A 26506-nucleotide genomic window follows, 5' to 3' on the forward strand; every position below is an offset into this window, starting at 1 on the left:
TAAACTTGAAAATGATTTATGGAACAGAATTCATTTGATAAAGATTCTGAATGAGAATGTTTGCAGAAATTTCTGTACACATGCACCACATACATTTTCGTACACATTCAGACATGGTTGTATGAGAACACCCTGAGCTTTCTTAGATTATCTGCCAAAAATTTATGTAGAATAATGTAGACATTAATATGAATTTACTAATAGCATTTTAACTAAGGTGCATCCTTTCCCTATCACACCTTGGAAACTGTCAATTTGGATATTTAGGCATGAATGTTTTATAAGATGTTGCTTTTGTATTATATTAAAAAGAAACATAGTGTCGTTGCTGTGCCCATTCTTTTTTAGTTTGATTATATGTCGAAGCTTTGCACTTTCCTTTTTCTTCAAGTGTGGGACAGGGATTCGAGTACCACTAATATCTTACTAGCAATCACAGGTTTTTGTTGTCACGTTATTTTCTGCACCATTTGTTGAACCAAACTACATTTTCCTTGATTCCCATTAAACTATTTGATGGCGCTTTTTTATTTCACTTTATAATTTGGTGCACGGTCAGGTGACTAAGCTAAGTCTGCTATGAAATCATGAGGCAATGCTACAAGCAATGAAGGAAGTTAGAGGAGTCTTTAAAGTTTTAAATAATTTAGCAAGAAGAGTTGCAGAAATAGTGCCACTTTTTGTAAATTTTATGTCCATAAGGTTACTGATATAAAACATATCTAGGACAATTAGTATTTTTCCTTTTGTAATCTAACATTATAGACTTTGACATGTGCGTGAAAGGTGGGACATGCATTTTTAGCTAAATCACAACAAATGTGATCTGAATTTTTTGTTTTTGCTAGGGGGAGGTGAGGAAAGAAACACAGGAGGAAATGCCATCTGAGATAACATACTTTTAAACTTTCCAACATTAGTATTTTCTTTATAGAAGAAAACCAAGACACTTCTTAGTGGCATTTAATATTCATAATTTGTCTAGAACTCTGTAAATATGTATATATTTCCCATATACACAGAGTCTTCTGATTCCAACAAACGAGGAAGGTGATTATTACCTTGTGCCTTCCCAACTTTCTGGATATTATCAGCTTGTCACAGAAGATAAAGGAATTCTGAACTCATTTGCCAGATAAGTACTTCTAAGGGATTTATGGTCTTAGTTATTATGCAAGTTGGTAAACCCACAGACATGAAAAAGAAAACATTCATGTGCTGTGTGAAACTATATAGTAGAGTTACCATGATAGATCAAAGTAAGTATCCCACCAAAGTCTAACTTCGGAACCAAATGGGTTTTATGGGGGATTGCTTATAGGAATACAGTGAGAGGCTGTTTATGAATATAGAAACGATACAAAGACAGTTGCATCATCAAAGTGCAAGCCAGCATGGCTGACACTGGTGACAGCTCATAAAAACTGCTCTATGAACAACCTGCAGGTTGCTCAACTGGTTGGAGCTTGTCTCCTCCAGGTACTCCTCCAGACACTCTCAGAGTGTCTCTTCCCAATCCTTTCTGCTTAAAAACCTTTGAGGAGAGGGAGGTCTACTGACTCTGATCAGTCCCATACTTCCTGACCTTTGGAGTTGTTTACTTCCTGTGTTTTCATGAGTTTACTTAAAGAACTAAATGCTTTGACTTTTGCTTTTTTACCCTGTTAAGACTTGAGCTTCCCATGAAGGATGGAAGGTTTGATGTTGGAGGAAATAGCCACAACAACCTCTCCTCTCCTTCAGAGCTGGAGAGCAGAGGAAAAGCAGGGCTGCTCAAGGGTTTGTGAATGCTAAGGCAACAGAGAACATTGAGGTGCTGGAAGAACACAAATAATAAGGTAGCCGAAACATTCAGTGTCTTATTTCTGCATTAGCAGTTACTGGGAATAAGCAGAAGGTCTATCTTAGGTGACTCAATTGCTGTCCTTTAGCGGATCCAGTACTGTACTCATAATAATTGAAATGTGGGCCATTATATTCAAAATCCTAGAGAGCTCAGCAATTGAAATGAACAATCAGGGACAGAAAGATAGTTTAAAGAGGATTATGGAGTGTTCAGACTGCCTGTTGCCAGTATGAAAAAGGATTTTTGTGGTTTTCATATTATTTGTGTATGAAGGCTACACAAGTTGGTAGACAATTTGTTGGTGTTATGATAAAGCTAGAGGGGAACCCATGGCAGGCGAGGGTGACTAAGCCAGGGACAAACACGCCAGGCAGACAGAGCTTAAGGGAGAAGTTTTATTAGAAAGGGAGGGAAGGGGGAAAGAAAGAGAAGAGGTAAACACACACATACGTGTACACACACACACACGTGTACACACACACACGTGTACACACACACACACACACGTGTACACACACACACACACACGTGTACACACACACACGTGTACACACACACACACACACACACACACACACACACACACGTGTACACACACACACATACACTGAGACACACAAACAGAGGGGAACAGAACAGAAGAGGGAGACAGAAAAAGTCCAGTCTGCCTCAGGGGAACATTGGGAAAAGAGAGCGTATGTGGGCAGGGTCTTTCTTTTAAAGGGGTCCTTTGCACATGGGCTGACCAGGGTACTGCCTGAGTGCATTCTGCCAGCTGACAGGGGCAGGCCAGCATAATGCCTGAATCCTTACAATTGGTATAAAATCAAACTAGAAATGATCATCTGAGCAACAATTCATGTACAAGACAAGGTGAATCGAAGTTGAAGTCATGCTACCTCTTTCCTGTCTCTTGTCTACACCACCAATAGTGAAGGGAAAAGGAGTTGAATAGGGATAATTTAAAAATGAAGAAACTTCTGAAGTAGTCTAGAGAACAAAAATAGGAGCTAAACAAATCAAAGACCAGTGAGCAGAAATGGAATTAAGCAGACTTTTCAAGCCATGGTTTACATTGCTGATGAGTGGCAACACAACATTGTGTGCAATCTTAAAATTTTCATGGGCAGTGTCAAAGAAAGCTCATTCCAGTGTTTATTTTGTGTTGTAATTTCCTAGGTATATGTGGCAGAGAGGGAGCCATCCACACAGCTACTTATGAAGATGACCCATATAACAGCAACAACTGTTCATCCTGTTTCTTTATTACTAACACAGGGTTTCTATTGCTGTGGAGAGAAACCATGACCATAAGAACACTTAAGAGAATAACATTTAATTTGGGCTGGCATACAGTGTCAGAGGTTTGGTGCATTGTCATCAGAATGAGAAGAATGGCATTATGCAAGCAGACATGGTTCTGGAGAAGGAGTTGAGAGTTCTACACCTTGATCTACAAGCAACAGGAAGTAAACTATTACACTGGGTGTGACTTGAGCATGTATGAGACCTCCACACCAGCCTACACAGTGACATATTTCCTTCAACAACTCCACCCCTACTCTAACAAGGCCATACCCCCTGAAAGTGCCAGTCTAGAGCATGAGACTCTTAATCTTAGGGTCGTGGGTTCAAGCCCCATGTTGGGTGCCAACTTAAGGCAGGGTTTAATTAATCACTAGACCCAAAATAAATGATACATGGTGTTTTACTAGGGAACAACTTACATAGAACAATAAAGAACCACCACTCCAGCATTTTCTCTGCCCTTCCAATTGAATCTGTGACCCAAAAGAAAGAGAGAGCACGTGAGCCAGAGTCCAGGCCTCACAATTTTCTTTCTGCTTCTGTCCACACCTGAAGCCACGCCCAAAAGGGTGTGGCCAACATTAACAGGTTCACAGGCAAGAAGTTGCTACACCATAAGTGGGCCACATCTATTCAAACCACCACACCAATCTTCACACGTCTCCATTGTGCTGCCTTCCTCCATGTCCCGGACCCCATCCCAGAGAAGCCATGTGCTTCCGTCGCACATTTAAGCCTCTCAAACTGTGCATTTGGAAATGTGTTTTTACACACAGATCCAAACATTTTGACTGAGGTTAGCACTCAACTCATATTTCATCCTAATTTTGACCTCAGTTCCAAAAGTTGTTTAAATTCTATCCATTCTACTTTCCACATATAATCCAGCCATTGGGATCTCACCTAGTCATGACACTATTCTCTAACCAGAGTCCAGACATACCTTTTGCTATGCTTATCTTCTCACAGATATCATGATTAAAATGCTGTAAACATGGTGATTTTTTCCTAAACCTTACAACTGAAACATATTGCTTAATCCAGCAAGTAAATACTAACTTGTTGGAACCTCACCTATCGTTTCCCCTTCTCATCATGTGCTTCCATGCCTTCAATGTTTCTAGCTATGATCAGTATTCATTTTTGGAACATAACACATACCAGTCAGTGAATTTGCACTGTTTTTATTTCTACCCACAATGCTCAGTTGTTCAGTTTGAACACAACTGCTCCTTGATTCAACTCCCCGATTAAAGTTACTTCCCTACAGAAAACTTTCTTTAGCTGTTTATCTACCAAACTTAACTTCTCCATCTGCCAGAACTCTTATATCAGGTGCTTTTTCCTCAAGAAAAATGTATTTCATATATGTATTTCATATGTTCATATATTTCACTACTCATTACCTTTTTCTCTAGATTGTGAAGTTCTTAGAGAGTTCTATATAATATTTCAACCCCAACTTTCCCTAGTATCATATCTTTTTATGCAAAGTCAAAATGCCAGCACATTAAATTAATGGGGATGAATGAATCTCCTGATTTCTAAATATGCAAATCATTACTTATGGTGATATATTATTTATGATTTATTAAATCTTGTCTGAGGATTCAGAAAGTAAAGTCAGCCACAAGCAGTAGAGGTCAGCAGTGGAGGCATACACCTTTACTCCCAAGACTCAGGATTAAGAGGTAGACAGATCTCTTTGAGTTCAAGGCCACACTGAATTACCTGAAATTGATCCAGTCCTAAAAGAAACCACTCACACAGAGGAGATCTCAGCACCTGGGATCACACATCTTTAATCAGAGCACTAGAAAGGCATTTATTCTCCAGCCCCATTGGTGATAGGAAGGCATTCATTCTCCAGTCACTTTGAGGGAAGGTTACAGTCTGAGGCTTGGTGAGAGCTTAGGGAGACAGGATCAGTTCTTTCAGCCTGAGGTAGAGGTAAGAAGCTAGTGAGCAGCTTCTTTGCTTCCCTGATCATCAGCTTGAAGCTTGAACACCAACATCTGTCTCTGGGTCTTTGTCATGCTACATTTACTAATTTATCTTGAGCACTGAACAATACTATTTGTTTTCTATCTTGAAAACCTCACCCTGGGTTTTCTGTTCCATGCTACCAATGTTCTTCTTCAGATATCCTTATTTGTAATATTGTATATATTCCTTAAATACCAGTATTACTTAAAATTTACCTGGAGCCTTTGACTCTAGTTCGGGATATTATCCCAAGAAAATGTAAATTATGTCTGCTACTCAGACTGCTCCCAAATATTAATGACTCCTAAATCCTTGTGCTCAAACAGTTCTTCAGTGCATGCTTATAGCTGTTCAGTTACATACCAGGAAGAATTTAAATTTTGATATCTCCAAGGCCTTAAACCACCAAAAATACTTTTTAAAAATATGTGTTCACATCTCATGTCATCTTGGAATCCTAATCTCTTCTCACTTCCTATTTCTAGTCAGTGACTCAGTTCTGCAAACACTTGCATTTACAAACTCTTAAACTACCCCGTTTTCCTCACTCTTTCTCACTTGCCTTGATTCAAGTTCTTTTCATTATCAGTGTTATATTAAAATTTTAGTTTGTCAGTTTGCCTCCAGACCACTTCCTACAATACATGAAAAAAAAAAAAACTTTCTAAAATGTCAATCTTCCCATAGTATTCCTAAAGACTAAAAAATCTTTCAGAAATATTCCATCTCTGTGAACAGAGTGTCTTGTTTATACATCAACCAAAATCAAGTCCAGGCCACTAAAGATAGACTAGAATAAAAATTCAAAAAGAATGTGAATTGGATAGAATAGAGCCTTACTTAGGTCACTGCCCCAAATACTGCAATGCTTTCCTTATGGCAAACCATCACACCCTGAAATGTGCAGTATCAGCAGGAACAGACCAAGCAGTTTTAATCCATTTACGTATGCATTTTTTTCATCACAGAAATACCACTTTCAATTTTTGTCATTCTTTGTGCTTGTTATATATTCTTATTTTACACTATTTACTAGATTATTAACATGCAAATCCTGGCAATTTATAAATGCCCTAAACAGAAAACTTCCCTAATGTACATTTGCATCGTCCATGCTAAAGATTTGCAGTAGATACTAAATACACAAGTGCCATAAAATAGCAAGTCTCTTTCACAGAAGTAATTCATTACTTAACCTTAATTTTCTTAAAAAAAAAATCCTCTGCATACATGTTATGGCTGTTGCTTGGTATTTTTGTTGGCCTCCTGAAAGTGCAAGTGGGGATATATCTGACACTTTTGCCTACTCTTGGGACAATTTTACTCCCACTGGTTGCCTCCACCAGCCTTGATGTGAGGGTTTGTGCCTGGTATTATTGTATCTTGTTGAGCCATCTTCAGCTGATATCCCTGGGAGGCTTATTCTTTTCTGGGAAAACAAGTAAGGGAGCAGATCTGGGGGCAGAGAGGCAGTGGGGAGGAATGAGAGGAGAGGAAGGAGGGAAAGATAGAGTCACTATGTATTATATGAGAGAAGAACAAATTTACAAAACTTTATATCAAATAGCATGGTATCTATTAGGCCAATAAAACCCACCATCATTATCAGTTCATTAATAAGATCAAACCAAATCACTCTAAATTTTCGAGTTGCATCTTAAGTAATTTAGAATTTTGTTTTATCTATAAACTCATGACTTCTGGGTGGACTTGATGGCTGGTAAGTTTAGGCCTAGAACTTGGGAAGCAGAGCCAAGATTTCTATGAATTAGAATTCAGCTGATCTATAGAGTTCTAACCTAACCAGGACTATATAGTAAGAATCTGTGTCTGTCTAAAATAATTAATTAGTTAGTTAATTTAGTTAGTTAGTAAGTTAGTTAAATAACAGGCTTCTTCTTTGAACTAGAAACAAATTTTCTCCTCTTTAAAATGCAGACAAGAGCTGATAACACGGACAGAGTTTGTCTAATTTGAGAGGTATCTTAAGTGAAGCCAGTTAGACATATTCCTATTGCTTTTCTTGGATGGCAAGTTACCTACTGATTAGGTGCTGAATCTTGAAAATAGCGTTGAATAAGTCGTGGGAACCAATAGAAGTCCAAAAAGAGGAAGACATGATTATAAATTCCAAATTGGAAAATGTACTTACTAAAATCAGTTTCCATATGAATTATGCATATGTATTGTGTGTGTGTGTGTGTGTGTGTGTTTTCAGGAAACACAGTTTGTTGGTTAAAACCTCATACACTATTAGCATATATGGCATTCAGATCTATTCAGGGAAATGCTAATTCCTGGAGCTTTTGTTGTCTTGAGTAAGTACAATTTTCTCTTGTTGACACAATGCACCAGTGTCTCTGTTCTACAGAGGGGTCACTCTCCCATTTCAGCTGATGTCAGAGGTCTTGCTGGGAACAAACGACTAGTAAGTTCAGGGCTCAGAAGACCCACATGGACTACAAGACCCCAATGTACAATGTACCCTCTTCTCCATCTGAGCTCTGAGCTTCAGTTCAAGTGATCTCCATAGAGCTGTGTCTCAAGAGACCAAACTAAAAGTCAAAGGAGTGACACTTTCCTGCATTGACAGATGACAGTCACCACTGGTTGCAAAGATCTCTGTATATAAAACACCCTCATTGCTGACACTTCCCTGTTGTATTTACTATAGATAGATTTAATAGTCTGAATTGAATGAGTGTGAAGGGACCAGCTCCTGATTTGAGGGCCATGACAGGCTAACATATGCTCACCTGACCTTGCTGGGCCTGCCTCCTCATGGCAAGGAACCAATCAGAAGTTAGCTGGTGGGGTGTGCTTTATGTGTCTAGGTGTGCAGAGCATAGCAACCGCCCTGGGAGGGCCTATGGGCCATAACAACCAGTTGACCAATCAACACAGGGCAGGTCCTCCAAGCCTGGAAGTGCACCAGTCCTGAGACTGTTGCATACCCGCTAGACACTCTCCTTAGGCTGCCCTATAAGATCCCTGTCTTGTGGTTTCTTGGGGTCTTTCCCCAGCCATCTGCCTGAAAAGGCCCGAGCTAATGGGGTTAGCTCATTAAACAACTGCAATAAAAGACTCTTTGCTTTTGTGTTGAAATGGGCCTCTTGGTGATTTGGGGGTTCAGAATTTGGGCACAACAAATGAACATGAAAAAAATCCTTCTTCATACTTTTTCAAGGTTTTGTCACAGTATGGACTAGTTAAGAGAGACAAATCCCTATCCACCCAGGGAAATGCTATCCTCTGATTATTTCAACAGCAAAGCCTTTCAACATAACACAGTGAATTGACATAAACATGCATTACATGTTAGTGGCGAGCAGAAGTCAGGACCAGCAGAGTCACTGACAGTATTTTGTCCACCCTAGTGAATTGTTTGAGAACATTTTAGGAGAGTCAGATGTTTGAAGGCCTTTTTCCTGTCATTATGAGCTCAATTTTCAACATCCATCTCACAATTAATAGTTCCAATTCATTAAAATAACTCCCCTGGTATAATTCAAGAGAGGAGACCACTCAGAGTTTCAGATGGTTCACCCAGTACCCAGACATCTAGTTCTGTTACACAGAGTTACACTTGCCTCTGCTTTTATTTTCTGCTTGTTCTCCAATTCTATGACTTCGAATACTCCACAGGTAGAAACTGTTGTGAATTTGGGGATAACAAAATTTATTTAACCTATTTTAATATGTTGGGTAGTTAGAATTGCCACCATTTGAAATAGTAAAGCATTGCATATGATAAATTAAGGTTTTTTTTTTGTAAAAAACATTTTGTTGTTTTGAGAGAGTTGCACTTATTCCAGGTTGGCCTTGAACTCCTGATCTCCCTGCATCCACTTCTAAGGGCTGAGATACAAGAGTGCACTCCTATACCCAGCTAAAGATTTAGTTATATCCTCCAGTAATCTAAATGCAGTTAATTTCTCTTTTAAAATCTGTCCTAGAAATAAAACAGGTATGAATAAACATGTTAATAAAATCCATAATATTATAAGAACAATAGTAATATTAACATTTAAAAAATCTATTATACTAGTTTTCTCATATAAAAAAACAAAGTCTAACCAAAAGTGGAAAGCACAGAATATTTCATTAATTCCATTTATACAAAGCTCAGGACCTTGCAAAACTTACCTATGACAGAAATCAAAATAACATTTGCCCATAGAAGCTGGAAGTGGCTAGAGTACTTGCTGTTTAGAAGTGTGTGTAGGATTAAAGGAAATATTCCCTATTCAGCCCTTTATACATGATAATAGATGTCTTCTGCCATTACCCCCACCCTGCTTTTGGATGGTTATTTAAGATGATGTTTCAATAAACTGTGGCCTTCAGTATTGACGGGGAGCCCTCCCATTATAACCAGATGTCTCTATCTCCTCTTTAAAGCCATTGAGTAGTTAGCTTCTCCACGTCCACACTCAGGATCAGACGGAGGGCTGTTCAGCTGGTTCCTATCACAGCCCCAAAGACATCAGTCCAGGATAGATGGTGGGGCTAGATACAGATCAGACCTCGATAACATTCCCAGTGATTCTTGTTTAAATGTGGCTTATATGACTGTATTCCATAGCTAGTTGTCAAAATTCATTAAGCTAAGCACATGAAAATTCACTTTAGGCAAATTTTCTTCAATTACAAATGAAGCATTTGTAAGATATACACATTTGGTAAGTTATTGTCTCATTGGTCTCAGCTCTGACATCATCATGGGATTTGGAGCCTTGAGATGTGGTGATGAGACCTGCAAAGGCACATTTCTGTTTTGCCAGGTAACTCTGGGTCTGGCTATGCCAAAGCAGGAAGGAAGGGAGAAAAGAGAGAGTAAGGCTGAACGCGGATTATGCCTTGCCTTGCCCTATTTTATCTTGTCAGCTATCGTTGTGTGTGGAGCTCTGTGGTATGATTCCAGTCATATTTTTTTCCCACCTGGCAGCAGTTTGGACCTGCAGCATCAGCTTAATCCAAATTCATTGTGCAAGTTTTGTCAGCACTACAGACAAAAGAGCTATTCACATTACAGGGTACAGCAACTGGACAATGTTGAAGACCAAGATGCCTTACTGGAGTTGTGCATATGCAGTTGGACCATGGATCTGCTCTTTCTCAAACTTCACAAGCTGATGGAAAATGGAAGACCTTTCTGGGATGTTGGAATGAAAAATCTTTGACACTAATCACTTAAGACATAAAGACAATCAACACTTTTCACACCTGAAGCTTTCAGAAAGTTGGCTGACCTCTCGTGTAGTTCACCTCTATTTCTCCGCTCCTACTGGCAAATGACTGGCAAGATTTCTCTTTAGGGAAATAGACCAGTTGAAGAGAAATGGACGTAGCTATGACAACTTGTGGTTGTAGCCCAAACAGATGGTCTTTTATTCAATTATTCTTCCATGAGACCCATTAATAGGTAAGCTGTTTAAAAAATGCATGCTGACCTTATAGTTTGCATTTTAAAATCATATTTTAACACAGATAGAGAAATAAGGGTCATCACATAATTTTGGGAACCACAAGCAAGAGGAGAAGTAAAAGAAACAGCATGCTACAAACTGAAATTATTACTAATAAAATGGATAAAATAAAAGAAACAGAAGAAAACTTACAAGAAACGGTAAATGTATAAATACCACCATTATATGTGACACAGAACAGCACTGATGGAGATGAGGTGTGTGTGTGTGTGTGTGTGTGTGTGTGTGTGTGTGTGTGTGTGTGCGCATGCGCGCGCACTCACGCTCGAGTGCAAACATACTACAAAAGAAAAAATCAGAGACTCAAAGAATGAATTGGAGCTCTTGGAAAGCAGGCTGGTGGCAAGATGGTTCAAAGCAAAGGTACTTGCTTCCAAGCCTAAAAGTCTGAGTTCAATCCCTGAGACTCACATGGCAGAAGGACTCCTACAAGTTGTCCTCTGATGTTCACTGGTACTATGTAATATGTGTAGTTACACACAATGCTAAATAAACAGATGCAATACAAAGTCATCAAAAATAGAAAAAGAAATGAAAGTTTACAGTGTTGGAGAGATCACTCCATGCTTAAGAGCACTTGCTGCTCTTCCAGAGGCCCTGGGTTTCATTTCTGGCACCCAGATATGTTGTGGAATATTAGTTTAAGATATGTTACATTTATTTATGCTGTGGAGTATTTGTTTAATGATGCAAAGATGTGCTGTATTCTTTTATGCTACAATTGTTTACCTCTATATAGCTGTGTTACTTTGCCTGTCTAAAACACCTGATTGGTCTAATAAAGAGCCGAATGGCCAATAGCCATCCAGGAGAGAGAAATAGGTGGGGCTGCCAGGCAGAGAGGATAAATAGGGGGAGAATTCTAGGCTTGGAAGAAGAACAAGGAACAAGAAAAGGAGAAGGAGAGGAGGACATCAGGGGCCAGCCAGCCAGCCACACAGCCAGGCATGGAGTAAGAGTAAAAGTAAGATATACAGAACAAAGGTAAAAAGCCTAGAAGAAAAACATTAAAGAAAAATGGGATAATTTAAATTATAAAAGCTGACAAGAAACAAGCCAAGCTAAGGCCAGGTATTCAGACTATGTCTCTGTGTATTTATTTGGGAGCTGGGTGGTGGGGGCCAAATAGAGAAGAAGGAGGAGGGAGGAGGAGGAGGAGGAGGAGGAGGAGGAGGAGGAGGAGGAGGAGGAAGAAGAAGAAGAAGAAAAAAAGAAGAAGAAGAAGAAGAAGAAGAAGAAGAAGAAGAAGAAGAAGAAGAAGAAGGAACTACACATATGTCTGCTCGCCTTTTTCTGGCCTCCTCCAGCACTTGATGCAAGCAATACACAGACAAACCTGCTGGCAAAACACCCACAAACATAAAAAGTCATAAATCTCTTTAAAATTGAAAATTTCCTTAACATAAAGAAAAAGAAGAGGAGAATATACAGGAAAGATATGAAAAATAAGACTATAAATAGCATTCTAGTTTTTTTTAAAGTTGTAAAGAGAAGAATAAAAACTCAAAGATTATAAGGTCTTCCCTATGTTTTCAAATATAGTTTGTTTATCTACCAGAATTGATCAGTTGTTAAAGTTTCCCTTATGTGACAAACACACTTATTTTTGTAGAGTAATAATTAATTTCTAGTTTGTTTTGCTTTAATTAATTTTAAAATATGTAAAATATGTCAATTTACATGTCATACTTAAATTCAATTAGACATTCAGCAATAAACATACACATAAAATCCATACACATAAAATAAAAATAACTCTGTGCGTCAGTTTCACATTTCCAAATTCTAAACTCAAAATTAAGAACTTGAGAGCTTATATTAAATTATTGAATTAAAGATAAATAAACTTATTTAACCATACAATCATTATGCTGTACTTATTTTGAATCTTCAGCTTAATCAGGATTATAACACAATAAGGACTAACTTGGATATTGCAGCCAGAGACCTCATAAGCATCTGTACTGTATGTTATAAGGTTACTTTCAAAATGAGGCAACCTGCAGCTATGCCTACATGTACCAAAAAAGAATGTAAGAGTTCTCCAAATTAATTTCCTTGAAAAACATAATAACAGGCTAAGTTGAAGGTCCCATATGTTATTAAACTCAACAGACATCTGGTCAAGAAGTTCAAACTGGGGCTAGAGAAATGGCCCAAGGGTTAAAAGCACTCCCTGCATTTACAGAAAACCTGGGTTCATAACTTGAGTTCCAGGGGATCCACGTCCTCTGCTGGCCTCCTTGGGCAGCACAAACATACATACAATCACACATACACACAAAATAAAAAATAAATAAATAAATCTTAAAAAGAAAAGGAACTCAAAACTATGATGATCATGAGAACCCAAATAGCAACAGATTTAGAAAAAGATGTGCTGGCATACTGTAAAGGAAACCAAGTATCTTTTAGCAAATGTTAACATTAGACCTATATTCCCCCCTCCCACGCACGTGCGCGCACACACACACACTGACACACACACACTGACACACACACGCTGACACACACACACACATGCACACTCACACACTAACACACACACATACACACACACACTCACTCACACTCACACACACACTGACACACACACACACTCTGACACACACACACACACACATGCACACTCACACACTAACACACACACACACATGCACACTCACACACTAACACACACACTGACACTCACACTCACACTCACACACTCACACTCACTCACACACACACTGACACACACATACACACACTCACACACACATACACACACACTGACACACACACATACACACACTCACACACACATACACACACACATACACACACACATACACACACACATACACACACACACACACACACACACACGCACCCACCTACACACCTACCTCGTGGTTTCAGATGCCATCCGTGATCGTTCAAAATATCAAATGCTAAATTCCATAAAGAATCCATGCTTCCAACTGGATACCAAACTGAGAAGCATCATGAAATCTTTTGCCACCCTGTCCCATCCGGGGTCAGCCGGGTGACACCAATCACTCATTATCCCCACGCATCCGCCACATGGGCTCCTGTGCATCGGTGACTCAGCAGCCATTTCGGCTGTTAGATCAACCGAGAGCACTCGGAGCCCTTCTCAGGAAGCCCGGCCACGGTTGCCAGGCCGACGTCATGCATCTCATTTCCTCTAATCACTTACAGCCGCTGTGTCGCACCACGCGGGAACTAGAGGGGAAAATGCTACAATAAGGCTCTGGGAAGAAGCCAGGTATGGTGGCAGCACCTGTAATCCCAGCTCTCAGGAGGCTGAGGCGGGAGGATTGCCAGTTCCCGGCCGGGGCTGGCTGCACACAAAGTTGCAGGCCAGCCTGAGCTGCAGAGAGTCTTTGTTTCACTAAACCAGAGACTTCCGGCTTCCTCCCTCCGGCAAGATGGCGACACCAATAAGGGAGCTGCAGAAGCCCAGGCTCCCGGACCTGCTGGAAATGGGCAGGCAACTTCTGGAGGAGGTAGAGGCCTCGACCCAACCCTCGGGCTCCAAGCTAATCCAGGATAAGGTGAAGAAGGGCTTGGAATTCCTGGAGAAGGCCTCGGACATGTTATCCCAGCTCGATCTGTTCAGCCGCAACGAAGACTGGGAGGAGATTGCTTCCGCTGACCTCAAGTACCTGATGCTCCCGGCCCTGCGCGGTGCGCTCACACTGAAGCTGGTGGGTACCAGCCATCGCTTGGACCACCTGCAGGAGGCTCGAGAGCACTTCATTGGCTTCCTAACCCAGACCCACAACTACCATGTGGCCGATTTTCAGCTGCCCTGGGCCCAGAGCAGCTCACCGGAAGGCAACGCCGCCGCTTCTGCCCTCCTGGAACACAACCTCGTTGCCATGGCATCCCAGAGGCAGGCCAAAATCCAGAGGTACAAGCAGAATAAGGCGGTGGAGCAGAGGCTGTCGGCCCTGAAGTCGGCGGTGGAGAGCGGTCAGGCTGATGATGAGCGTGTGCGGGAGTTTTACCTCCTCCAGCTTCGCAGGTGGATTAACATCAGCTTGGACGAGGTTGAGAGCATCGACCAGGAGCTAGAGATTCTGAGGCAAAGAGACACCTTCAGCGAGGCCTCCGCTTCTCCCTTGACTCACCAGGAGAGGCCTCCAGTGAAACCCTTCGTCCTCACTCGGAATGTTGCCCAAGCACAAGTCTTTGGAGCTGGGTATCCAAGTCTGGCGACTATGACGGTGAACGACTGGTATGAGCAGCACCAGAAGTGTGAGGTTTTACCATCAGGTCAGGAAGTCGAAAAGCTACCACCACCACCACCACCACCACCGCCGCCACCACCACCCGAGTCCCACAGTTCATCTCTGCAAGACGAGTCGGAGCTGGAGGAAAAGGAAGAGGAGGAGGATGAGGAAGCCCTCCACAGGCTGCAGCAATGGGATGACTGGAAGGACACCCACCCTAGGGGCTATGGCAACCGACACAACATGGGCTAACCTCCCCTCAGTGAGAAAGGACAATGGATCACTCATCTCCCCACACAAGGATAACCCTGTTCTCTTAACCTTCCTTGGGTCCCTGTTCCAGATGTGTGCAACAAAGGCAAACATGCTGAAGCTTGCTTCGAATTCAATAAAGTACTACTATCAAGTTTTATTTGCACCCTAGTCAATGTCCGGTGCTCTCGTTTGGGCATTATTCTCACCACGGTGTATTGCAATTTTCTTAAGTGGATAGATAGTAAGAGTGCTGGGAAATGGCTTTGCAATCACTGACTGTATGATTTATCTTTTAAAAAAAATAAAATGCCCTTTTCCTGGAAAAAAATATATCAAGAGAGAACATTCACGTAAGTTTCATTATAGTGTTCTTAATTATTGCTAATATCTAGGCCTGACATAAATTGATATGTGTGCATTTTGGGGAAGAGTGTAAGATTAGATCATACCTGGGTACAGCTGTTTTAGAACAACAAATTGAGAAACCAATTGGAGGGTGTTAAAAAATGACCTGATGAGTATGAGGAGAGAATGTCAAACACTCAGCTGGTTTTGTTTTGGTTCTAATAGAATGTAAGTTGCTTGAACTTACAGAACAACCACCTTCTTTGATTGTGGAATTTCTAGAACCTTCTTAACAAAGAGATTATACGAATGTGGCAGCTTGATTATTATTTGTTGAGATTTAAATATGACTTTATTTTTTATCTTACATTAGAAATAGCTTCCTGAAAAGAGTGGAAACTTAACAATATTTATCAAATATGAAAATATGGTTAATTGACTCAGCATTTTCACATATATGTAGAATGAGGATTTACCCAAGGTATAATATGGAAAAGTCATGATGTGTTCCTTGTAAAATGGAAAAGCTAGAAACTATGTTTTCATCCAGAGACCTGGATAAAAAAAAATACTTTTTTGTAGTCCTACAATAGATTGTTAGTAAACTGTGAAACTAAAATTATTTGGATTTTATGTGAGGTAACATGAATATTTAACAATATATATTAGTATATAAGAAAAGTGACATGAAAAATAAATAAGAATGAAGTCATCTTAATTGTGCAAAGGGAGAAAACCATAAGCAATGTGGTATGATATATAGGCATCTTCTGTTTGTATTCACTCTGAATCATCAATCATACATATGTTTATTGTGAGTTAAAATATTCATTAAGGTTATTGATAATGGTTACTAATCATTTCTGGAAAATGATTAGCAACAGGGTCCTCAAGAAAATAAAGTAACAAAAAGAAAAACAGAACAAAACAAAAGACAAATTTGATTTGAAATGTCTGCCAATATTTGAGGTGTAAATATTCCCACCATATTGATGTCACCTTGACAAATTGTCACTGAATTCAGAGGCAGAAAACCATATTCACAATCCAGTTTTTCTAGTCAGGATGAGCCGACTGCAGCACATTACTGAGGCCAGGGAAATCTCAGAGGCTGGTGTTACTGCAGCTATGTGAACCTCTACTCTCAACTATCTTTTTCATCACTTCTCGTCACCAGTAGTGAGGATTCAGGAGCCTCTGAGCAATGTTGAACTTCTGTGTAGTATAATTTCCCTGTGAAGTTGGGTGAGCAGAGCTGCTAAGTTTAACTTTCACACTAAACAAAGATCAGGCCATTTACATGATTTCCTTTGCCCCTGTTGGGCTCTTAGATGTGTTTGCATGTAGAGTAAAGAAAATATTAGGTATAACAAGAATGAGCTATCAAACTGATATTTCCTGACCTTTTGAAATGAAAAACACACCTTAAATTAACAACATGCATGGGATAAATGCAATGAGTTCTGCCCTTTGACTTCAAACTGTTTGCTTTCTAGATATGTGTGTGTGACCATCCACTTCCTGACAGACGCTCTAATACTAGGTCTTTCAGAATCCCCACAGTAAATGCCTGGCTAAATAACAAGGAAGGAGAAATGATCTTTCCCCCTAAGTGATTGCTGATCCAAGCAGCAGTTTCTTCATTTACTCAATGTGGTGTCATCTGCCTACTATCACATCTGGGCAAAGGTCATGCAGCAGTGGTGTTTATCTATGTCTATGTTTATTCACAGCTGGAAGTAACCAGAAGGTGTAGTTATAATGGGAAATAAAAGAGAATTCAGAAAAAACATAAGGAAGATGAGTATGAATTTCTGTTAACAGCATAGAAATCTTACCCATCATGATGAGGCCAAGAAAAGGCCAAAACAAGTGAATTTATTAAAACCAGAAGCATTTTTTTCATGAAAATTAATGTATCCTAGAAAATATGTGGTTCAATAGTAAGATTAGAAGAGAAAATAATTACAAATGTATGCAAACATATAGCATATGAACTTAAAGTACAGTAACCATGCTGCAGGACAACATTGAAACTTTTTTAGGGATATATGTTGATTTGTAGAAATACTGATTTCTAAAAGACATTGGTGAATTTTTAGATGTAGGTATTTTTATTTTAATTATAAAACCAGATATGTGAATCTTGAAAAACATTTTCCCTACACATTGAATAAAATTATATGTACATTTCCTGTTTTTAAAACTAACATATCAGATAAAATTTTAATCTGATTAATACTAACCATCAACATTTCTGTACAATGTTTGTTGATTTTTTTTTATGTTCTATACATTACTTTTAAGTTGTAAGGGAACACATTATGCCAATGCCAGTAAGTATTAATTCCCTAGTAAACATCAGGGGGACTGAAGTTTCCTTTGTCTTCCTTTTTTTTTTTTTTTTTTGGTTATGAGACACTGTATATTTTGTGAAAAATGCTGACACAAAACCCTAAAAAGTCGATGTAGAATACATATTGGAAAATATTCAAAAATAAGAGACAGTCCTTTAAAAATACAGTAAGTTTTCTCTGCAAATTCAGGTGTGTTGCAACACATCTGAAATAAAGTTGTAGGATATTACACGAGCCCTGTGTAAGGATGTAAACAACATGTTTTAGGTCCTTCTCATCAATGAAGAGGACCGACAGTCTCTGTGTAACTGAAACTCACGTCACAACAGTGCCCTGAATCATTAAGTGTGCAATGGCACACTTCTGTACAGAGACATCTGTGCCACAGCGTGTCCTTTTAAAACTTAAAAGCTCTGTCAGTTTTCCCTTTAGACAAAACTGTTCAGAACTAAGCCTGAGTGAAATGTCAGGTTCTGATCTCTAAAACCAAAGAAGAGTATGTGTTGCATAATCAAACTAAGTTTTGCCTTGCCATAGTCAGAAATATTTGGCTTGTTTCGACTCTCCCCAGCCAAAATACTGCTCATCTGAGGCGCCTGTGTGAACTGCACTGGGTACACCAGAAGATGCCTTATAAATGTGCTCAAATAGTCAAAGTTCTTTAATCTCACTGAAATTTTAATGTGTATAAATCACAAGGAATTTATAGACATCATGGTGTTATTAACTATAATATTTGGGAAAGATTATTCTATAATTACACTTAAATTGATGGAACACGTATATCCGCAGGCTCCAGCCTAAATGGAAAAGAATCATGACTAGAATGTACATATTAATTGCCATGATTAAAAAATATCTGCAGATAAAGCAAAAACTTGCTTAATAAATACAGTGAGTGTCACACTTTTTATAAGAATGACCATAACGAAAAGTTTTAGCCACTGTGTTGTTCACCTATTCAGTCTAAAGTGTAATTGTCACTTTTGTTTCCCAATGCCAAAGAAAGTGGCTACATCTTTGGGATATTTACAATTTGTGCTATTTATTGAGACAGATCCAATTCCTTTTTATTTGTTTTCCCAAAGCACCCATTTTTTTGCCTTTGCTGACCAGTGCAAAATCACCCTCAGTAATGTTTATAAAATACCACATTATTGTTAGGTATCGAATCCAAATGCAAGCACTGCAGTTCTAACAGATAGGAGCTTGGTGGAGTCTGTCTTTAGATTGCTGCTGTCTGGACCACCTAAGTATAGGTGCTGCAAAATTTGGTGTCATTAAAGGATGAAGAAAACAGAGGTGTGTGTGTGTGTGTGTGTGTGTGTGTGTGTGTGTGTGTGTGTGTGTATGTGTGTGTTTCTGTGTATGTGTCTGTGGGTGTCTGTGTGTGTTTCTGTGATTCTCTGTGTTTGTGTCTTGTGTGTTTTGTGTGTGTGTGTATGTCTATGTGTGTGTATCTGTGTGTTTGTGTTTGTGTGTATGTCTGTGTGTTTGTGTGTGTTTGTGTGTGTGTGTGTGTGTGTGTGTGTGTGTGTGTGTGTGTGTACACAGGCACTCATATGCACTTTGGAAAAAGAGGTAAATGATAACACTAGGAAAGAAATAGTAAGTGTGTCTATTTTAAAAGATTCTAAAACTTCCACACAAAAATATGGAAACATCTCTTTTCCCCCAATGACTATTCATATAAAGACAAATACATTAGACATTACTGTTTACATTCAGTAATAGTTTAAATTATTATATGCAATTATAAACGTGTGTGTAGAGGCCAAAGGACAACCTTAGGTTCTATTCCTTACTTCACTACTGTTTTAAGGCAGCGTCTGTCACTGGCCAGATTACAGAATAGGCTGAGTAGCTAGACCAGAACAGAGATCCACCTGTCTCTGCTACCCACCACTGGGATTACAGATGTGCACTGCCCTGCTGGGCTTCTTTGCATGGATTCTGGGAATTGGTTCCAGGTGCCATCTGAGTCATCTCCCAAGCCAATGGGTTATATTATTATTTGGGATTTTTAAAGATATATAAAAGTCACTTCTTGTTCAATTTTTGAATGCTTTTGGATGATACTCTTTTAAGAAATATCAACTACAAAAATAAAAATATGTCACTATGTAGCTCATAACTAAATGATATATATAGGTGGTATTTCTAAGTGATTAAGGACACCTGAAATCTTTTCTTTTTTACTTTTCCTTTACCTTTCTGAAACCCTTCCTCTTCCATACTGAGAACCAACCTCAGGACAGTGCATTCTTGCCAGTCAGGAATATTTCCATAGTTTCTAGGCAGTTCCAGAGCTTCTCTCCCCGGACATATAGGAAAATGGGAACTCTGTGCATTCTTAATATGTTTGCCTCCCCCTGTTTTACTTATAAAGTCACAAGGTGTCACTGTGTTGCCTAAACTGATCCCAGAATCCTAACAGGCCCAAGTGACCATCGTGCCTTAGTTTCCCTCATAGGTAGAATTATAGAGCCTGTCATACCTCCACCTTTAACAAAGGAAGCATGCCAAAAGAATCATCCAACTACCGATTATCCATACATTATGTTAAGGATTATATTAATGTCTCTACTCATAGAAGCCTCTTTGATCCTCCCAATAACTTTGTGATATAGTAATTACTACTTAAGAAGTCGAATCTCCAATAAGGACATATGTGTATACAATAGAATACCAACATTAAGTAAGTTTAGGCATACCTATAGCCCTTTGTGAAGCATGCACATGGACCATAATAAATGCGTTCTAAAACTTACAAAGAATATTTGAATATGACCCATACCTGCAGTGCTGCTTCATTTGTGAGAGTTCTATTTTTATTACTGTGAAATTTATACATGAGCATATGATTTAGGAAAACCTTAGGTCTATGAACATTTTTCTATAGAATTAACTAATGAGGAAACCTGTATACCTAAAGAAGCAATCATAATCCAGTTTGAATTAATAAAAACAAACTGCATGAAAGCCCAGAGATAAACTGCTGATAGGATAAATGCTAGCTTCTCTTCTTGCTGGCACTTGGGCAGAATCTCAGTTGCATTGTCAGTTGAGGAGTTGAAGTATATAGAGAGTCTGGAAGGAGGGGGACTACCTGGGGTTAGGAGGGGCTTATGACATGATGGATTTGAATGTGTGAACATAGCAAGGAGAGGTTAATCCATCAAATCTGGACCAACAGCGTGTCCATTTGATAAGTACAGAGCACTTGTTCCTGTGAACAGAGCACCATAAGCAAGTGAGTTCATTGTTCCTCTGAAGAGTTCTTCAACACTGAGTCAGGAAAGATAATGCTTTAGAATATTTTGTTTGTTTTGGTCCCTTGAGAAATGGACTCTGTAGCCCAGACTAGCTGAAGCTTATTAGATAGCCCATGTTGGCCTCAAATTCATGGTGTCATCCTACCTGAACCTTCTGAGTTTTGTAACTATGGGCATGAGATAAGACATCCATGTTGGTTTTGATTTGCATGTGTATAATGCAATGCATAAAGTGCTCCAGGTTGCTATCAAGCCTGTGCTTCTGTGTTCTCTGATTTGTGTCCTGAACAAAATTATTCATCACATCCTCCACACTCTGGCTTCATGTTAGCCTTGGATGCCAGTTTTCTTGGGATTTAACTGATCCTTCCATTTATAGACAAAAAGATGTAAAAATGAGCCCTACCAGCTGAGGACTCTAGGATGCTCCAGCATGAGCCTTCATCATTCCATCAGTGTAAGATTTGCTACTCACTGCCATCTGTTTCTCCTCCTCCTTTGGTCCTTTTTACCAAAGTCCTAACAAAGAACCCTTACATTCACAAAGACATCAAACCATTAGTTTAAATAGACTGGTTCTCCAAGAGGAAAATAAAAGGTAATGCTATGTTGTTCATAAAAATATAACCATACACATTCCAAAGGTACAGACTAATGAAGAAGGTGACTTCTGGAAAGGTTTACTTAAAATATTTTTCATATAATATCTTTTTGTTCATGTTCCCCTTCTTTTGCACTTCCAAGATTCTCACAACCTATCTCAGTTTGGATTTCTGTTTCTGGGAAGAGAAGCCATGACCACAGCAACTCTCACAAAGGAAACATTTAATTGGGGTGGCTCACTTATGGTTTCAGAATTTCCGGATGTCATCATCATGCCAGGGAGCATGGAGACCTACAGGAAGACGGGTCCTATATCTTTCAGGCAACAAGAAATCGAATGAGACACTGGATGGTATCCTGAGCGTAGGAAACTGTTACCATTAATCTTTCTGCCAAAAGCCGCCTGAGCCCCACCGCCGCGTGTACGCTTTACGCCAGCCTCCTGCCTGAGTTAGGGCCCAAATGAATACACAGAAACTTGTATTAGGTACAGTGCTGCTTGGCCAATGACTAGGATTCTCATCTGTTAGTTCACTCTTAACTATCATAAACCTATATATTTTATAAGACATCTTATCGGACGCTTTATTGGCGTCCCTCCTTGCCGGTGGATCACATCCTGCCGCTGGAGCAGGATCGTAGGGGAAAAGAGAGAGGCTTCCTGTTTCTCCTTCTTTAAATATGAGACTCCTTGCTATGTCACTTCCTGCCTGGATCACCTACAGTCTCTACTACATTTCCCAGAATCCTCTTTGACTCCTAGTCCTGTCTAACTTGCTGTTTCATTGGCCAAACAGAACTTGATTAAACAATCAATAAGATAAACATACACAGAAGTACTTCCCCTATCAGGAAACCTCAAAGCCCACCCCCACAGAGACATGCTTCCTCTAACAAGACTATACCCACTCCAACAAAGCCACACCTCCTAATGCTGCCACTCCCTCTGAGATTATAGAGAGCAATTACATTCAAACTACTACACCACCTAACCTTATGTTCTTTATATCTTGTAACAGATCAATATCTCTGCCAATTAAGCAACAACAACAAAAAAGTTACAGTTTTGAATGGCAGAAGACTTGGTATCAAGAGACTTTCTAAGGAAAAGGAATTCTCAGTTCTATGAATATTAGTTCATGTCATACTTGAAACTCATAATGAGCCTGCAATGAAAGTGTGTTAGTGTTATTGTTTTGTTTAAAAAGAAGAAAAGAGAAATGCTGAGACATGCAAAGACCTTGAAAGGTTCAGGCATTATGCTGACCTGCCCCTGTTACCTGGTGGAACAGGCAGTACCCTGGTCAGCCCAAGGTTCCATGGGAACTAAGTCTGCACGCAGGTGCAGAGGACCCCTTTAAAAGATAGGCCCCTGCCCATTTACTCTCTCTTTTTTCCTCTCAGCTTCCTTTCTACTCTCTCTCTCACCTATGCGCTCTCTCTATGGCGACCGGCCATGGGGGTCAGCTATTACCCTATTCCTCTTCTCTTAGTCTCCCTACTCTGCCGGGCCTTATAATAATAATAAACTTATAGTCAATATGTCTCATGTCTCAGCATTTCTCTTTTCTTCTTTTTAAACAAAACTGAAAGGTTCAGGCATTATGCCGGACTGCCCCTGTTACCTGGTGGAATCCACTCAGGCAGAACCCTGGTCAGCCCAAGGTTCCATGGGAACTAAGTCTGCACGCAGGTGCAGAGGACCCCTTTAAAAGATAGGCCCCTGCCCATTTACGCTCTCTGTTTCTCTGTCCCGCGCTCTGTGTGCTCTGTTCCCCTCTCTCTGTTTCCCGCTCTGTCTCTATGGCAACCGGCCATGGCGGTCAGCCATTTACCCCTGTTCCTCTTCTTAGTCTCCCCATTCTGCCGGGCCTTATAATAAACTTATAGTCTTATGTCTCATGTCTCAGCATTTCTCTTTTCTTCTTTTTAAACAAAACAATAACAAAAACAATAACAGTTAGGACTTGGGTGTCTTTATAAAGGTTTGTTGCCTTCCTCAGAAGAAAATAATGAGTTACCAAAGAGCAGGTCTGTCTTTCTGTCTACACTTCATTTCTCACCATGCCAACTCTTTTGCTGGAATTACCTCTTTACTCTCCCTTCTGCATAAATCCTTCACTGAAGTAAAGCAGAACAACAATGCCATGTGTGCACTTGCCAACACTGACCTTTTTAAAAAATAAAACTCCCCATTTCAGGTATTCTGTTTTATGTCAGGGACCAAATAGTTCCATTATGGAATGTCTTAAGGTCCAGCCTCCAGTTTCAGTAAACAGAGCACCTGGGAGCTCTGACCCACTATTGTATTGCTAATTGGAGCAAGTCTGCTATTGCTTAGCATAGCCTCAGTGTAGGAATGTCTCCTAGTTTGCATCTCTACATAACTAAGCATTTGAATAGGCCTGCACCTGGGCAGAGGTGCTAGGTGTGTGAGTAACAAGTGAGGACAGAGAGTTAGGAGCCATCTAGCAGAGAGGAGTCAACAGAACAGAAATGTCTTCCTTTTAGCCATAGAAGCATGGTTAAGGGACAGTCAAGAATAAACAAGAGACTCTAGTTTTACAACATGGAACTGAGAGCTCGCTAGAGATGACAAGATGCCTGTGTTTGGTCTTTATCGCTGTTGCTAGGAGTTTCTAAGTCCACACTCCCCCCACTCAGGCCGAACCTCATGGCTGTCATGGCTTGGGGCTGGGACATGCCGGGCTATGACAGTTATAGGAACAGAAAATAGCTGGATAGCTGCACCTTACACAACTTATTTATGAGAAAATATGTTCACACCAGGTTATACCCCCAAAATAAATCCTCAAACAGAAGACTCAGAGAGATGAAGACAGAGAAATAAATTCTATAAGAAGTGTGGCCATGTGGCAGAAATCTTGCAAGATGGACTTTTTAGATAACTAGAATTCATGTTGAACCCACAAGTGAAATTACTCCTGGAAGATTTATATATTGGATATTGTATTATTCTTTACTGTGGGAGGGAAGAAAACTACAAAAATCAACTGCCATGCAGCCATGTAGGTATGCTGTGTTGTGAGTTATTATATCTGTATGTAAAAAGGTCAGAGTGAAAGGTTCAGGCATCATGCTGGCCTGCCCCTGTTACCTGGTGGAACAGGCAGTACCCTGGTCAGCCCAAGGTTCCATGGGAACTAAGTCTGCACGCAGGTGCAGAGGACCCCTTTAAAGGACAGTTCCCTGCCCATTTATGCTCTCTGTTTCCCCGCTCTGTTTCCTCTCAGCTTCCTCTCTACGATGTCTCCCACCTATGTGCGCGCTCTGTCTCTCTATGGCTGTTAGACCCCCGAAAACTCAAGTATCCGGGGTCTCAGGCCAGGTTCGCGGTCACCCCAATCACCAGGCGGATTCGAGAGCTTGCTGCAAACTGCACGAGGCTTTATTGTAGTTTTACGAGCTAACCCCATGTTAGCTCGGGTCTTTCACCCACCCGCCATGGCAGACGGCTAGAAAAAGACGGCTCCTTGGGTCTCCCAAAAGATCTTATAGGGCAGCGTAAGGGGAGTGTCTAGGGGTACGCACAGGCTTATGATTGGTGTGCCTCCAGGCTTGGAGGGCTTGCCCTGTGTTGATTGGTCAACTGGTTGTTATGGCTCATAGGCCCTCCCAGGGTGGTTGCTATGCTCTCTACGTCATTGCTGTGCGCTTGTCCGTAAAGCACACCCAGAGCCATAAAGCATAGCGTCACCAGCTAACTTCTGATTGGTTCCTTGTCACGAGACAGGCACCTGACTTTCTAGTGACTAACTTCTGATGGGTTCCTTGTCACGAGACAGGCATCTGACCTCTACGTGACCAAGGCAGGTTTATGGCAAGCATGTGTTCGGCTGTAATGGCTGCCAAAAGGAAGCTGGTTCCTTCATTCCCCCATTTTCTTTTTTGTAAATTCCAATCATGGAATTGCTGTCTCTCTAGCATCCCCATCAGGGAGTGATAGATACTGGCATCCCCATGCAAGGGAGTTCCCTTTGACTTAGCATTTTAACCAGGGAAAATGGACGGCGAAATTCTTTTCCAAACTGCTTCCTGCTGACTTTGGGACGAAGTTAGGGACCCCAGAAGGTTGAAATGCTAGTCAAAAGCAAAAAGGAATTTAGGCAATGGGGAATTTATCAGGGGCTTCTGGTTAGAAGACACTGTTGCAGAGACAGGGGGTGTCCACATCAGCTGGACTGGTTTACATCCACAGCAAGTCCAGGGCTCGCAGTCTACTTAGAACAGCCTGTAGTCAGCAACTGATACTCAGATGTCAGCCAGAAGCAGAAACCTGTTTAAGACATGTTTAAACTAGGAACAGAGGTTAAAACTTATTTACTGAAGCCCACAGTACAGAAAAAGCAGATATTTGGATATCTGTTTAAACAGCAGGAACATATTTATAACTTTGAGTACTAGCAAAAACTATAGATTTGGGCTATAAGCATGTACATTTTTTTTCTGTCCAGAGAGCCAGGTATGGATTGGACAGAGGTGCCTTTGGTCTGATGAAAAGCCCTTTAAGTTTGTACTTAGATGACAACCAAAATAAACTTAAAAACCTTGAACTCGTGCCTGAACAGTAGATAGTTACTATTTTATCAGCTAACATACTGACTAGTCTATAGTGGATCTGACTGACTGATGCTGTCAAGCTGACAACCAGTAATATTTCAGAGATCTGAGAAGGGTATACTTTATCCGAATCTACTAAAAAGTGACAGAAGCCAGTCTATATACAGTTAGCCAAACCCAAGTTTCTCCATTACCGCTGGAGGCAGCTGTCTCAAAGAAC

General features: G+C 40.2%; 1 protein-coding gene across 1 annotated transcript; it reads left to right on the forward strand.

The window, feature by feature from the left end:
* Positions 1-14063: 14063 nt before the first annotated feature.
* On the forward strand, positions 14064-15122 carry LOC100774285 (immunoglobulin-binding protein 1b). Its single transcript, XM_027430006.2, has one exon. The coding sequence runs from the start codon at positions 14064-14066 to the stop codon at positions 15120-15122; it is 1059 nt and encodes a 352-aa protein (XP_027285807.1).
* Positions 15123-26506: the final 11384 nt, after the last annotated feature.

Source organism: Cricetulus griseus, chromosome 8 (genome assembly GCF_003668045.3).
Source record: "Cricetulus griseus strain 17A/GY chromosome 8, alternate assembly CriGri-PICRH-1.0, whole genome shotgun sequence".
NCBI lineage: Eukaryota > Metazoa > Chordata > Mammalia > Rodentia > Cricetidae > Cricetulus > Cricetulus griseus.

Bases quoted from the DNA above. Each gene is read 5' to 3' on its own strand.
- LOC100774285 (XM_027430006.2), top strand. From the start codon at position 14,064: ATGGCGACACCAATAAGGGAGCTGCAGAAGCCCAGGCTCCCGGACCTG.